Source organism: Hyperoodon ampullatus (assembly GCF_949752795.1).
Source record: "Hyperoodon ampullatus genome assembly, chromosome: 16".
NCBI classification, from domain to species: Eukaryota; Metazoa; Chordata; class Mammalia; order Artiodactyla; family Ziphiidae; genus Hyperoodon; species Hyperoodon ampullatus.
This window is the reverse complement of record NC_136929.1, coordinates 27,843,626-27,857,104: the sequence shown is the minus strand read 5'-3', so window position 1 is coordinate 27,857,104 and position 13,479 is coordinate 27,843,626. Positions and strand designations below refer to the sequence as shown.

General features: G+C 35.5%; 1 protein-coding gene across 2 annotated transcripts in view; it reads right to left on the bottom strand.

Moving 5' to 3' along the window:
• Positions 1-13,479, bottom strand: part of MYCBP2 (MYC binding protein 2) — a 266,872-nt gene that overhangs the window by 89,402 nt on the left and 163,991 nt on the right. For both annotated transcript variants that reach the window (XM_079721660.1, XM_079721659.1), the window contains exons 45-47: positions 9,266-9,438; positions 7,682-7,826; positions 3,503-3,718 (exon numbers count right to left, since the gene is read on the bottom strand). In XM_079721660.1, the coding sequence (XP_079577786.1) occupies positions 3,503-3,718; positions 7,682-7,826; positions 9,266-9,438 (534 nt within the window). The remainder of the gene's footprint in view (positions 1-3,502; positions 3,719-7,681; positions 7,827-9,265; positions 9,439-13,479) is intronic.

Genomic DNA, 13,479 nt, shown 5'->3' with positions numbered 1-13,479 from the left:
AGATTCACAGTACAATGGGTTTTCTACTCCAACAATTTCCCTCAAATACATATTATTCTATTTAATAATGAAAGGATAGATCATATCTCACTTTTACATCCTCCACCATATTTAGTTCACTACTGGGTAGCACACGGTATCTGTGAATGGTTGATATAAGAGAATCCACTTTCCTGGAACATGAATTAATATCTCAAAGAGACAGTTTGGGAATGGTATTCTGTAACTGCCTTAACCTGGGCCTCTCAGAACATTCCTGAAATACTGAATTCAGTTCTGGTAACTAGATTTTCAAAAGAAACTACACAAACCTAAGTATGTTCATAGGAAACTAAAAGAATAATTAGGGAGGTAAGGAGTCCAGAAACTAAATCTCTTAAAAAAAAGTTGAAATGAATGAGAATATTTAGCTTCAAATTCTTTAATTGTGGACAACTCATCCAAAACTCTAGCTTTTCAGTTCCTTTATTTCTTCAACCTCAATAATCTCAACTTTAACTTTGTTTCAGCCACTTGTACCAATGCACAGACCTGTGATGTTACTCAGAACTGTTCAATCTCTGATATCCAAATAAAATGGCCTGCTCCGCTCTCTGCCTCCATAACTCCTACCGCATCTATTCTTAGATTTCTAGTCCTTCTCACCTCCTTAAATTTCTCTCCCTGAAGCCACTTTTATTTTCCCTTCCAAACCAGCTGGGTTCCGCTGTCTTTTCTTTAACCACCATATGCTCAGCTTCCTTCTCAGTCACTGCTCTTTTGTTGAACTATCTGGCACAAGATCCATGCCGAATCAATCCAAGTGATTATCTTATTCGTGTTCATAAGACTCACATTGCACTGTTAATACAGGATCTTCAATTCAACTGATTCTCCAAGGATGTCTAATAAGTCTTTTCTGATCAGTTTCTCTTCGTTCTCTACAATGACTATTTCATTTTTTCCCTTTCTTTCAAAATCTTGACCCTAAGATTCATCACTCCCATCTCCGATCTAAAACATATACTTGCTATCATAAATAATTCTTTGCTGCACAACCTACAAATTTATTAGCAATTGTATTAATTCTTTTCTTTTCCCTCTCCTGGTACAGTGAAAGAGGCAATACTCCTACATATAGCCAATCCCTCCACCTGAGCTACAGATACTATTTTTATCTCTTGGAGTATCTTCATTGTTCCCTTCTTCTCAATCGTCTCCTCATCAATATTAAAACGTGTCTTTCTATATTCAGTCTCAGACTCTAAAGCCTTCACTCAATCCCATTTCCTCTGTTTCTTTTTATAACCAAACACCTTGAAAGACTTATCTACATTCGTTTTGTCTTTAGCTATCTTCACTTCCTCTTCATCTACAAATTAATCAACTGACTATGCCTCTAAAGCTGCTCCTGCCAAGATCACTGATCACTGCTAGATCCTTTTCAAGACTTCACTCTGCAGCATAACATTGTTAACCCGTCTTAAACAGCTTTCTATGACCTTCAGGACGTGGCATAAGGTAGTTGGGGGAAGTAGGAAAATCAAATCTGGAATCAGACTCTCTGTCATTGTGTGCCCTTGGGCAAATTATTCAACCTCTCGGTGCTTCAATTTCCACCTGTGTAACATGGGAATAAGAAACAGTCATTTATAGGGTTGTTATGAGGATGAAATGAGTTGCCATATGCAACATGGGGGGAAAAGTGGCAAAGGTAAGAGCTGGTGTCCTACTTTGTACTAGCCCTTTGGCTGGTATTCTCGCCAATGTTGTTTCCATTTTCATTTCTTTTGTTTTTTAATTTATGTATCTTGTAAATCAGTATTTCTCAAAGTATAGCTTTTGAACCTGAATCATTCTGCATATTTGTTTTACACGTGAGTTTTGGAACCTCTTTTCAGACCTACTGGATCTAAATCTTTGGATGGTAGGAAAATTTCCGTTTTAAATAAGTGCTCCACGGGGTTTCCCTGGTGGCGCAGTGGTTAAGAATGCCTGCCAATGCCGGGGACGTGGGTTCAAGCCCTGGTGTGGGAAGACCCCACATGCCGCGTAGCAACTAAGCCCGTGCACCACAACTACTGAGCCTGTGCTCTAGAGTCCACGAGTCACAACTACTGAGCCCACGTGCCACAACTACTGAAGCCCGCGTGCCTAGAGCCCGTGCTCCACAACAAGAGAAGCCACCATAATGAGAAGCCCACGCACCGCAATGAAGAGTAGCCCCGGCTCACCGCAACTAGAGAAAGCCAGCACGCAGCAATGAAGACCCAATGCAGCCAAAAATAAATAAATAAATTTATTTTTTAAAGAAAAATAAATAAATAAATAAGAGTTCCAGATGATTCTGATGTGGACAAATGTTTGAGAATCACTGATACTGATGTTCCTCAGGACCTGGTCCTGGAACTTCCCTCTCCTCTCGCCACGTTAGATAGAGATCATCTGTTTCCATAATTTCATGAGTAATACAAGTACTGATGATTCTCCAATTCTTTTCTTGAGGTAAGACTGTGATCACTTCAGGTTTTTAGTTCCAACTTCTTTTTATATATCCTCATATGGATAGTTCAGAGGTATCTAAAACTCATCACATCCAAAGCTGAATCTGTTATCTTCCTCAACCAAAATCTGCCCCTTCTCCAACACTATCAGTCTCACTACTCAAGCTCAAAATGTGAACTCCATTTTTTATTTCCTACCTTTCTCTTTACCCCATATCCATTAGCCACTGTCTTAATCTATCCTAAATATCTCTTGAATCTACCCTAATTGACAACTCACTAGTCCAAGGGATCAGTATATCTCACCAGATTAAGTCAACAGTCTCCTAAAGAGACTTAAACCAAACCATGTCTCTTGATTATCCTCCTAACTACATTCTCCATATTCCACCATGATCTTTATAAAACACAAATCTAATCATGCCATTCCTCCAACTGAAAGCCTTCAATGGCTCACCACTGCTCTCTGAAAATAGCATAATTCCTAACTTCTACTTCAAATAACAACCATCTTGATAATTTAGACTAACATTGCCTCTAAAGATAACTAAAAAAGCTGGACAAAAAAATTTTTTTTTTTAATCTGTCTAAAGGCACCAAAGAGCTAAAAAGCCTAAAGGAGTAAGAAACCCAAAGAGATGAGCCTGGCATTTGGAAGAACCCAAAGTTAAAGGGGGCCTAGGTAAACTCTGAATCCCTGAAGGGCTATGTCCTAGGAGTACTGGTAAATTGAAAATAGACAAGTATGTCTGAAGGAAATGAAATCCAGTTTCCAAACATCTCAATCTCTGATTGAATTAACTTGATCTACAACTGGAAACCTCTCTAGACTTCTGCCAAGAATGAATGAAAATCCTCCATAGGAAAATAACATTATCCTTAAAAAAACATTGCAAGTTTGACATCTATCAAGAACTCTCCAGACCTGTGATTTGTATCTGAGTTTGAATCACTGAAATGTCTGTTAAATGAATGAACGGTGAAAAAATAAAATTTTTCTGATAAGTAAAACAAATTACCTTCATCATTGTTACGGCAATATACCGAGCCTCCTTCACTATCATTGGTTCATATGAAACATCCAGCTTTGGTGATGCCAGCCCACCAAAAGTCATGTCAGTATTAGAAGGTACAGTTGTTACTGCAGGACTGCCAGGAATCCTTTGAGGTTTCTTTACTTGCTCTTGTTGTAAAGATGTTTTTTTCTGAGAAACAGGAACGGCTTTCACTTCCACCTAACCATGATATTATAAAAACCAAATGCTATTATTATATAACTGTCCGTAACACATCAAAAGAAGCAATTTACACAATTATAAACTCACAATTCTATACATTTTATGTTATCACTCGTCCCTCTTGGGCATTCCTTTCAAAGATTATTTAACATTGCCAGAATGATCAAGATGGTTCCACCTCAATAGGGGTCCTGAACACAGTGTAAAAGAGAGGCTTTGTTTTTGGGAATAAATAATCATAAATATCAAAACACAAAATAAAAACAAAGGCCGCCATTAATAAAGTCCAGGAAAGGATAGTCAAACGAATCTACATTCTTGCAGGGGCTAACATTAAATTATTTTATCTGGTAATTCAGGTATAAATACTTGCCAGCAATCTTCACATATTTTAAAGCACTGATCTCAATTTTAGCTATATTGTTTTGCAGAAGAAAAAGTACTCCATTGATAGGTATCTTAGAAACTAACAGCTAATAAAACAAATCTTATACCTAAAGCTTAAAGATGTTTATTTACTCTGCAAAAAGAGTACTATTAGATAGTTTTGTCACCAACACAAACTATTAGAGCTAAGCAACCTATCAATAATTAAACTTTCCAACTCAGCTTCTTCGACAATAATATGGGGATATCTTTTATCTATACTTTACTGTAGAGATGCAAAGAACAGACTTCGTAAGGCATTTTAAAACACTGAAAGTATAAATTGTCTCATAAATAATACTCAGAAATACTTTCCAGGAATTATAACAAAACATTTTATTGTTATTTATTTGTTTATGCATTGGCAAAAAACACTCAATCCCTAGGCAACCACAAAGTTACAAACAATTTAAATACCACTTTAGCTCTTTATCATTCTGAGGGTCACCCAAAATTTCTTCTGTTCTTTTCAGACACTACTTTTGTGGTTGGCAAGAACAGGTAATTCAACATCTAGCTCTTCAAAGGAATAGAAAGGATTGCATAAAAGAAAGTGACAATATTACTTAAGTAATTGAGAGACACCCCAGAAATGTGGAATGTCTTTAACGTGTATTATTCTTATTAATGCCATTCTAGGGAGTCAGTAGTTTGAGACTCTCAGTGTCTATATATAAAGTTAAGTGTAGCTAGCAAATACATTCCATTAAATAACCACAATCTTTAGTTGGGGTTATGAGAAATCAGTATTTGGATTGATATAAGGCTCTGAAAATATTAAAAACCCATCTTACATTTAAAACACAGAAGTTTAAAGGTACATGGTAAAATTCTTAAGCTCATATACATTGGCACCATTAAAAGCTTTAAACTTAAATGTAATAAAAAGGAAAAAAAAGCAAATGCTTCCAAATTCTAAGACGTTTGATTTTAAATTATAGCAACTATTTTTATATGTACTATTTTGATTTAATCTTTCATTAAACAACTATATTTACCCTAAGTAAATTAACAGTAGAAGTACATCTGCTTATGTACTACGAACCTTGAAGTAAATCACTGAATAATTTCATACTCTAGGAGTACTGAGATATAAAATGATAACCATTCTGCTTTCTTTCATAAACTATGCTTCTTTGTAAAATTTGTTATTCTTTTATTTCCTGAAATATTATCTGCAAACCAACTTTTTTGTTCCAAATAATTGGTTATTACTATATAAGGATACTTCAGTAGTTTTTGAGAAGTCTAAAATGCTCCTAAAACTTCTTGTGCTATCAGGCTGAAAACAAAACAGATTGAACTAATTTTGTTTTCAGCTAGTATGATAATGTGATATAATAAATTAAACATCAAGAGGTATGCAAATCACTTTTCCTAAATAGTATTTACTGGAGTTTCCTAGATACGGTTTCTAAATTAGACATAAATCTGATATGAACTTGAGCATACTGAGTATGAGATTTAGGGCTTCTCGCCCTCAAGAAGCAAAATATGTAGGGAAAAAAAAAAGAGGAAGTAAAGAAAGAGAGACAGATCATGTGGCTAAAAAAAGAACCCAAAGAGGAGAACAAAAGATAAAAGCATAAAGTCTGACTCTGAAATGTAAGATGTAAACAACCCAGGTACCAGAATGGAGTAAGAGACAACAAAGCAAGGTGGAAACACAGGAAAATACAGCAGAAGATACACTATAGGCATAACAGTATGAACATTAAAAAGAAATGAAATGTTATGCCGACCTGGAAAATGGTAACTACAACGTAGTCACATGAATAAGGAACTTACTGTGGGTTCAAAGACTGGATTTAACAACTCACTACATACACTTAAGTGGGAAATTCATCCGTGAATACACAAACCCCTCAATATATTAATGTATACTGTATTGTGATCAAAACTCTGTCCTTGAGTGGAGTGATTTTTTATATCACTTTCAGAATTACTTTTTTCTCTGTTCAATTTTTTTCTTATAATCTGTGATGCTTTTTGCATTCTAAAGAGTAATTCTTAGCAGGCCTGAAATTGCTTTGATGGGGTGTGATCTTCCTTTAAAAAGTAAGATATAAGGGAAAATATAAGAGTGCAGCATACTGTATGAATGTGTATTATGTATATTGTATGTAACTAAGAGTACATACTCTTCCACCCTATATATGTACGTTTGGGTCATAATGCAAATTCTTGCTGGGGGTCATGGCCAAAACCTTGAAAGCCACTGGTAAAGAGACTGATTTTTGTTTAGTATCAGGGTCAAATACTTTTCCATACAGTTTTACTTACTGGTCTTAAGACATGTGAACTATATGTCTCTTGTCTTTTTTTTACTATGAGTCAAGTTAGAGGCTCCAGTGGCACTGTGCTTCTTCATGGTATAAATCAAGTAGTTGAAATAGTTCTGGGACTTCCCTGGTGGTGCAGTGGTTAAGAATCTGCCTGCCAATGCAGGGGACACAGGTTCAAGCCCTGGTCTGGGAAGATCCCATATGCTGCAGAGCAACTAAGCCCATGTGCCACAACTACTGAAGCCCAAGCACTAGAGCCTGTGCTCTGAAACAAGAGAAACCACTGTGATGAAAAGGCCTCGCACTGCAGTGAAGAGTAGCCCCGCTTGCTGCAACTAGAGAAAGCCTGCATGCAGTAACGAAGACCCAACGCAACCATAAATAAATAGATTTATTTTTTTTAAAAAAGAAGAAAAAAAGAAATGGTTCACATCAAAAAAGTCTTTAAAAAAAAGTAATATTGAGCTAAAATCAGCTGCTCTGTGAGTAAAGAAGATTTTGTGACTTAATCAACTCTAAGTTCCAAACAACCAAATCACTTTGTAATACAACTTGGGGGGCAGGGGCGGCTAGGGATTGCCTATACAAATTTTCGTTCAATATTGACTATTTTCAGAAATATAATAAAAGTTTAAGATATTTAATTAATAGATTATATCACAAAGGACTTAATATCATGCATTACAATATGCTCTGAAATGTCATTATTAATTCATGTTTCAGGGAAAAGGTATCCAAAGAACTATATCCTTCAATATAGCACATGACTAGTTCCAATCCTCATTCTTTTACAATCCAAATTTATGCATTTCTAATTTATTTAATAAGTATCAATATTATATTTTAAAGCTTGTTTCAACAGTACCAAATGCAAAATGTATTTGAGTCTTTTAAAAGATAGGTACAAAATTTTAAAATGTATTCTTTCATTGATTTATTCAGTCACTTATGTATTAATGGCCTTCCCTCTGTGTGCTTAGCACTCTTTGTACAGACACTTTCTTATCCTTCCTTGGAATCACCACAGCACCTAGCAAAATGTAAAAAAACAAACCAAAAAGTAGATACCTTGGAAAGTTGAGTACTGATTAATATAAACAAGCCATTTAAACAATTTTTTGGCTTCCTTCATTACGTGTATCTAAAGAGGGTACTGCATAGGGACTCTAAGCACTTGCCATTTCTAAAATTTTATTAGTTACAACAGTCAGTACATAGTTGTCTACTAATACAATCCCAATATAATTACCTTCATATTGGGAACGTGTACCACATCTCCATACTGGTCTTTTGTTTGAACAGTGATGGTGGTAGGCCAACCACAACGAATATCATCCTTATTCAGAATCAAAGATGTTTTCTGAGGATCAGCATAGGAATCTGGCTGAAGCCACCTAGCAGTAATGAAAACAACAAGTAAACAAAAAACCAAACATTCATCAACATCTTCAATGATTAACATGAAACTAAGCCAAATGAATAAAACTTATATCTAACAAAATGCTAAAATGGTATCTTCATTTCTGATTCAGTGATAATGACCACAAGTGTATCCCTTGAAAATAGTTAATGACAAATTCATCAAAAAACATGCTGAAGCATATTAGATTTCTGATGATTACAAATAAAATAGAAATAATTTTAAAATCAGGAAATTTGAAATTTTAACTATAGCTGATTTAAAATAAGCAAGAAAATGAATTTAGGTTGCATATACTTTGAAGTCCCAAATACACTCCTTAAGGGAGGCCTGCTGAATTTGCCAACCTGAAAGCCTGGAAAAGGGCAGGGTGTCTGTCAAAGCAGGGACAGAAGTGATATTCTGCTTGCTGGAGAGCAAGCAGGTTAAAGATACGTTGTCTATCTTCTCTTTTTTTTTTAAATATCTTTACTGGAGTATAATTGCTTTACAATGGTGTGTTAGTTTCTGCTGTGTAACAAAGTGAATCAGCTATACGTATACATATATCCGCATATGCCCTCCCTCTTGCGTCTCCCTCCTACCCTCCCTATCCCACCCCTCTAGGTGGTCACAAAGCACCGAGCTGATCTCCCTGTGCTATGCGGCTGCTTCCCTTTACACAATTTCTTAACTATCTTCCCTTCTACCCTCTCTTCCATGTAAATTTGGCCTATTTTCTGTACTTTGTTATATCCATGCCTGAATTCATGATCATCATATCCATGATCTACATTCAAGTTGTCCTGTGAGATGAGTAATGAGTAATTCTGCCATGCATTACATAAAAAGTCCATAAAGATAGCACGGAGGCTGACTTAAAAGATTTTCTATTCTTCTCCAATCACCATTTTGGTTTTTAAAAACTAAAGAGTAATCTCTGTAGTTTTAAAATTAAAGCCAGAAAAAAGTCATATTTCTATATTTACTAGTAAAATCACAAGTCAGCATATTTGTTCTTTTCATCTTTACAAAAAAGCAGATAGCAACAAAATAAATGAGAAATCCACAACCTCAAATGATTTAATTTAAATTCTAAATTTATATTTGCATTAATTGTAGATTTGGTAAAAACTCATATTAAAATAAATATAGTGATAAACTTAGGAGTTTAGTAGATATTAAACACTACTATCAAGTACACAGACTTCTCAATTTTACCAGGTGTTCTATGTATTTTTAACAACTACTATATATTTTAAAAATACTTTGAAATATTAACTACCATTTTATACTTCGGCAAGTCCAAAACACAAACTAGATTATCTTAGGCAGCACCGTAACATCCTAACGACTCCCCTCTCATTTCTCTTCAGAAATGAGGACTGAGGCAAGCCCTGAAAGGAAGTCATTGTAGTACTTAATATACATTACCTCGCAAGCCTTCCACCACTTGATCCTGGGACACAAGCAATAAAATCATCCAGAAAGGACTGTTCATTGCTTTGGATTTGAAGTGGTAAGTTTCCTTCTAGTGCCTCCAATATAGTTGGTGAATGAGAAAGCGCTAAACCCTTTCCAAGAATACCAGAATGGGTTTTGCACACCTGTTGGGTAAAAGAGAACATTTGTATATTTTATTTTTTAAATTTATTTTAAATATATATATTCTTGCATCGTATTAGACTTTTTTTTCGAATTTTATTTTTTATACAGCAGGCTCTTCCTAGTTATCTATTTTATACATGTTAGCGTATATACATCAATCCCAATCTCCTAATTCATACCACCACCACCTCCCCACAACCCCGCTTTCCTCGCTTGGTGTCCATACGTTTCTTCTGTGTCTATAATTCTGCCTTGCAGGCTGGTTCATCTGTACCGTTTTTCTAGATTCCACATATATGTGTTAATACACAATATCTGTTTTTCTCTTTCTGACTTACTTCATTCTGTATGACAGTCTCTAGGTCCATCCACGTCTCTACAAATGATCGAATTTCATTCCTCTTTATGGCTAATACTCCACTGTATATAAGTACCACATTTTCTTTATCCATTCATCTGTCGATGGGCATTTAGGTTGCTTCCATGACCTGGCTATTGTAAATAGTGCTGCAATGAACATTGGGGTGCATGTGTCTTTTTGAATTATGGTTTTCTCTGCGTATATGCCCAGTAGTGGGATTGCTGGGTCATATGGTACTTCTATTTTTAGTTTTTTAAGGAACCTCCATACTGTTCTCCATAGTAGCTGTATCAATTTACATTCCCACCAACAGTGCAAGAGAGTTCCCTTTTCTCCACACCCCAGAGCATTTGCTATTTGTAGATTGTCTGATGATGCCTACTCTAACCGGTGTGAGGTGATACCTCACTGTAGTTTTGATTTGCATTTCTCTAATGATTAATGATGTTGAGCAGCTTTTCATGTGCCTCTTGGCCATCTGTATTTCTTCTTTGGAGAAATGTCTATTTAGGTCTTCTGCCCATTTTTGGGTTGGTTTTTTTTTTTAATATTGAGCTGCATGAGCTGTTTACATATTTTGGAGATTAATCTTTTGTCTGTTGATTCGTTTACAAATATTTTCTCCCATTCTAAGGGTTGTCTTTTCGTCTTGTTTATAGTTTCCTTTGCTGTGCAAGAGCTTTTAAGTTTCATTAGGTCCCATTTGTATATTTTTATTTTTATTTCCATTACTCTAGGAGGTGAGTCTAAAGAGATCTTGCTGTGATTTATGGCAAAGAGTGCTCTTCCTATGGTCTTATATTTAATTCTTTAATCCATCTCTTTAGTTTATTTTTGTGTATGGTGTTAGGGAGTGTTCTAATTTCATTCTTTTACATGTAGCTGTCCAGTTTTCCCAGCACCACTTATTGAAGAGACTGTCTTTTCTCCATTGTATATCCTTGCCTTCTTTGTCATAGATTAGTTGGCCATAGGTGCATGGGTTTATCTCTGGGCTTTCTATCCTGCTCCATTGATCTAGATTTCAGTTTTTTTGTGTCAGTACCATACTGTCTTGATTACTGCAGCTTTGTCGTATAGTCTGAAGTCAGGGAGTCTGATTCCTACAGCTCAGTTTTTTTTCCCCTCAAGATTGCTTTGGCTATTCAGGGTATTTTGTGTCTCCATACAAATTTGAAGATTTTTTTGTTCTAGTTCTGTAAGAAATGCCATTGGTAATTTGATACGGATTGCACTGAACCTGTAGATTGCTTTGGGTAGTATAGTCATTTTCACAATGTTGATTCTTCCAATCCAAGAACATGGTATATCTCTCCATCTGTTTGTATCACCTTTGATTTCTTTCATCAGTATCTTGTAGTTTTCTGAGCACAGGTCTTTTACTTCCTTAGGTATGTTTATTCCTAGGTATTTAATTCTTTTTGTTGCAATGGTGAATGGGATTGTTTCCTTAATTTCCCTTTCTGATATTTTGTTCTTAGTGTATAGGAATGCAAGAGATTTCTGTGCATTAATTTTGTATCCTGGAACTTTACCAAATTCACTGATTAGCTCTAGTAGTTTTCTGGTGGCATCTTTAGGAATCTCTATGTACAGTATCATGTCATCTGCAAACAGTGACAGTTTTATTTCTTTTTTTCCAGTTTTTATTCCTTTCATTTATTTTTCTTCTCTGATTGTCATGGCTAGGACTTCCAAAACTATGTTGAATAATAGTGGCGACAGTGGACAGCCTTGTCTTGTTCCTGATCTTAGAGGAAATGCTTTCAGTTTTTCACCATTGAGACTGATGGTTGCTGTGGGTTTGTTGTATATGGCCTTTATTATGTTGAGGTAGGTTCCCTCTATGCCCACTTTCTGGAGAGTTTTCAACATAAATGGGTGTTGAATTTTGTTAAAAGATTTTTCTGCATCTACTGAGATGATCATATGGTTTTATCCTTCAATTTGTTAATATGGTGTATCACATTGATTGATTTGCGTATACTGAAGAATCCTTGCATTGCTGGGATAAATCCCACTTGATAATGGTGTATGATCCTTTTAATGTGTTGTTGGATTCTATCTGCTAGTATTTTGTTGAGGTTCTTTGCATCTGTATTCATCAGTGATATTGATCTGTAATTTTCTTTTTTTGAAGTATCTTTGCCTGGTTTTGGTATCAGGGTGATGGTAGAATGAGTATGGGAGTACTCCTTCCTCTGCAATATTTTGTAAGAGTTTGAGAAGGATGGCTGTTAGCTCTTCTCTAAATGTTTGATGGAATTCACCTGTGAAGCCACCTGGTCCTGGACTTTAGTTGGTAGTAAGATTTTTAATCCCAGTTTCAATTTCATTACTTGTGATTGGTCTGTTCATCTTTTCTATTTCTTCCTGGTTCATTCTTGGAAGTTTATACCTTTCTAAGAATGTGTCCATTTCTTCCAGGTTGTCCATTTTATTGGCATAGAGTTGCCTGTAGTAGTCTCTTATGATGCTTTGCATTCCTGTGGTGTCCGTTGTGACTTCTCCTTTTTCACTTGTAATTTTATTGATTTGGGTCCTCTCCCTCTTTTTCTTGATGAGTCTGGCTAAAGGTTTATCAATTTTGTTTACCTTCACAAAGAACCAGCTTTTAGTTTTATTGATCTTTGCTACTGTTTTCTTTGTTTCTATTTATTTCTGCTCTGATCTTTATGATTTCTTGCCTTCTACTAACTTTGGGTTTTGTTTGCTCTTCTTTCTCTAGTTCCTTTAGGTATAAGGTTAGATTGTTTATTTGAGATTTTTCTTGTTTCTTGAAGTAAGACTGTATTGCTATAAACTTGCCTCTTAGAACTGCTTTTGCTGCATCCCACAGGTTATGGATCATCATGTTTTCATAGTCATTTGTCTCTATGTAGTTTTTGATTTCCTCTTTGATTTCTTCAGTGATCTCTTGGTTATTTAGTAATGTATTGTTTAGCCTCTATGTGTTTGTGTTTTTTATGTATTTTTTCCCTGTAACTGATTTCTAATCTCATAGTGTTGTGGTCGGAAAAGATGGTTGATAGGATTTCAATTTTCTTAAATTTACGAAGGCTTGATTTGTGACCCAAGATGTGATCTGTCCTGGAGAATGTTCTGTGTGCACTTGAGAAGAAAGTGTAATCTGTTGTTTTCGGATGGAATGTCCTGAAAATATCAATTAAATCTATCTGGTTTATTGGGTCATTTAAAGCTTGAGTTTTATTAATTTTCTGCCTGGATGATCTGTCCGTTGGCGTAAGTGCGCTGTTAGAGTCACCATTATTACTGTGTTACTGTCGATTTCCTCTTTTACAGCTGTTAGCATTTGCCTTATGTACTGAGGTGCTCCTATGTTGGGTGCATATGTATTTATAATTGTTATATCTTCTTCTTGGATTGATCCCTTGATCATTATGTAGTGTCCTTCCTTGTCTCTTGTAACATTCTTTATTTTAAAGTCTATTTTATCTGATATGAGCATTGCTCCTCCAGCTTTCTTTTGATTTCCATTTGCATGGAATATCTTTTTCCAACCCCTCACTTTCAGTCTGTATGTGTCCCTAGGTCTGAGGAGGGTCTCTTGTAGACAGCATATACATGGGTCTTGTTTTTGTATCCATTCAGCCAGCCTGTGTCTTTTGTTTAGAGCATTTAATCCACTCACATGGAAGGTAATTATCGGTATGTATGT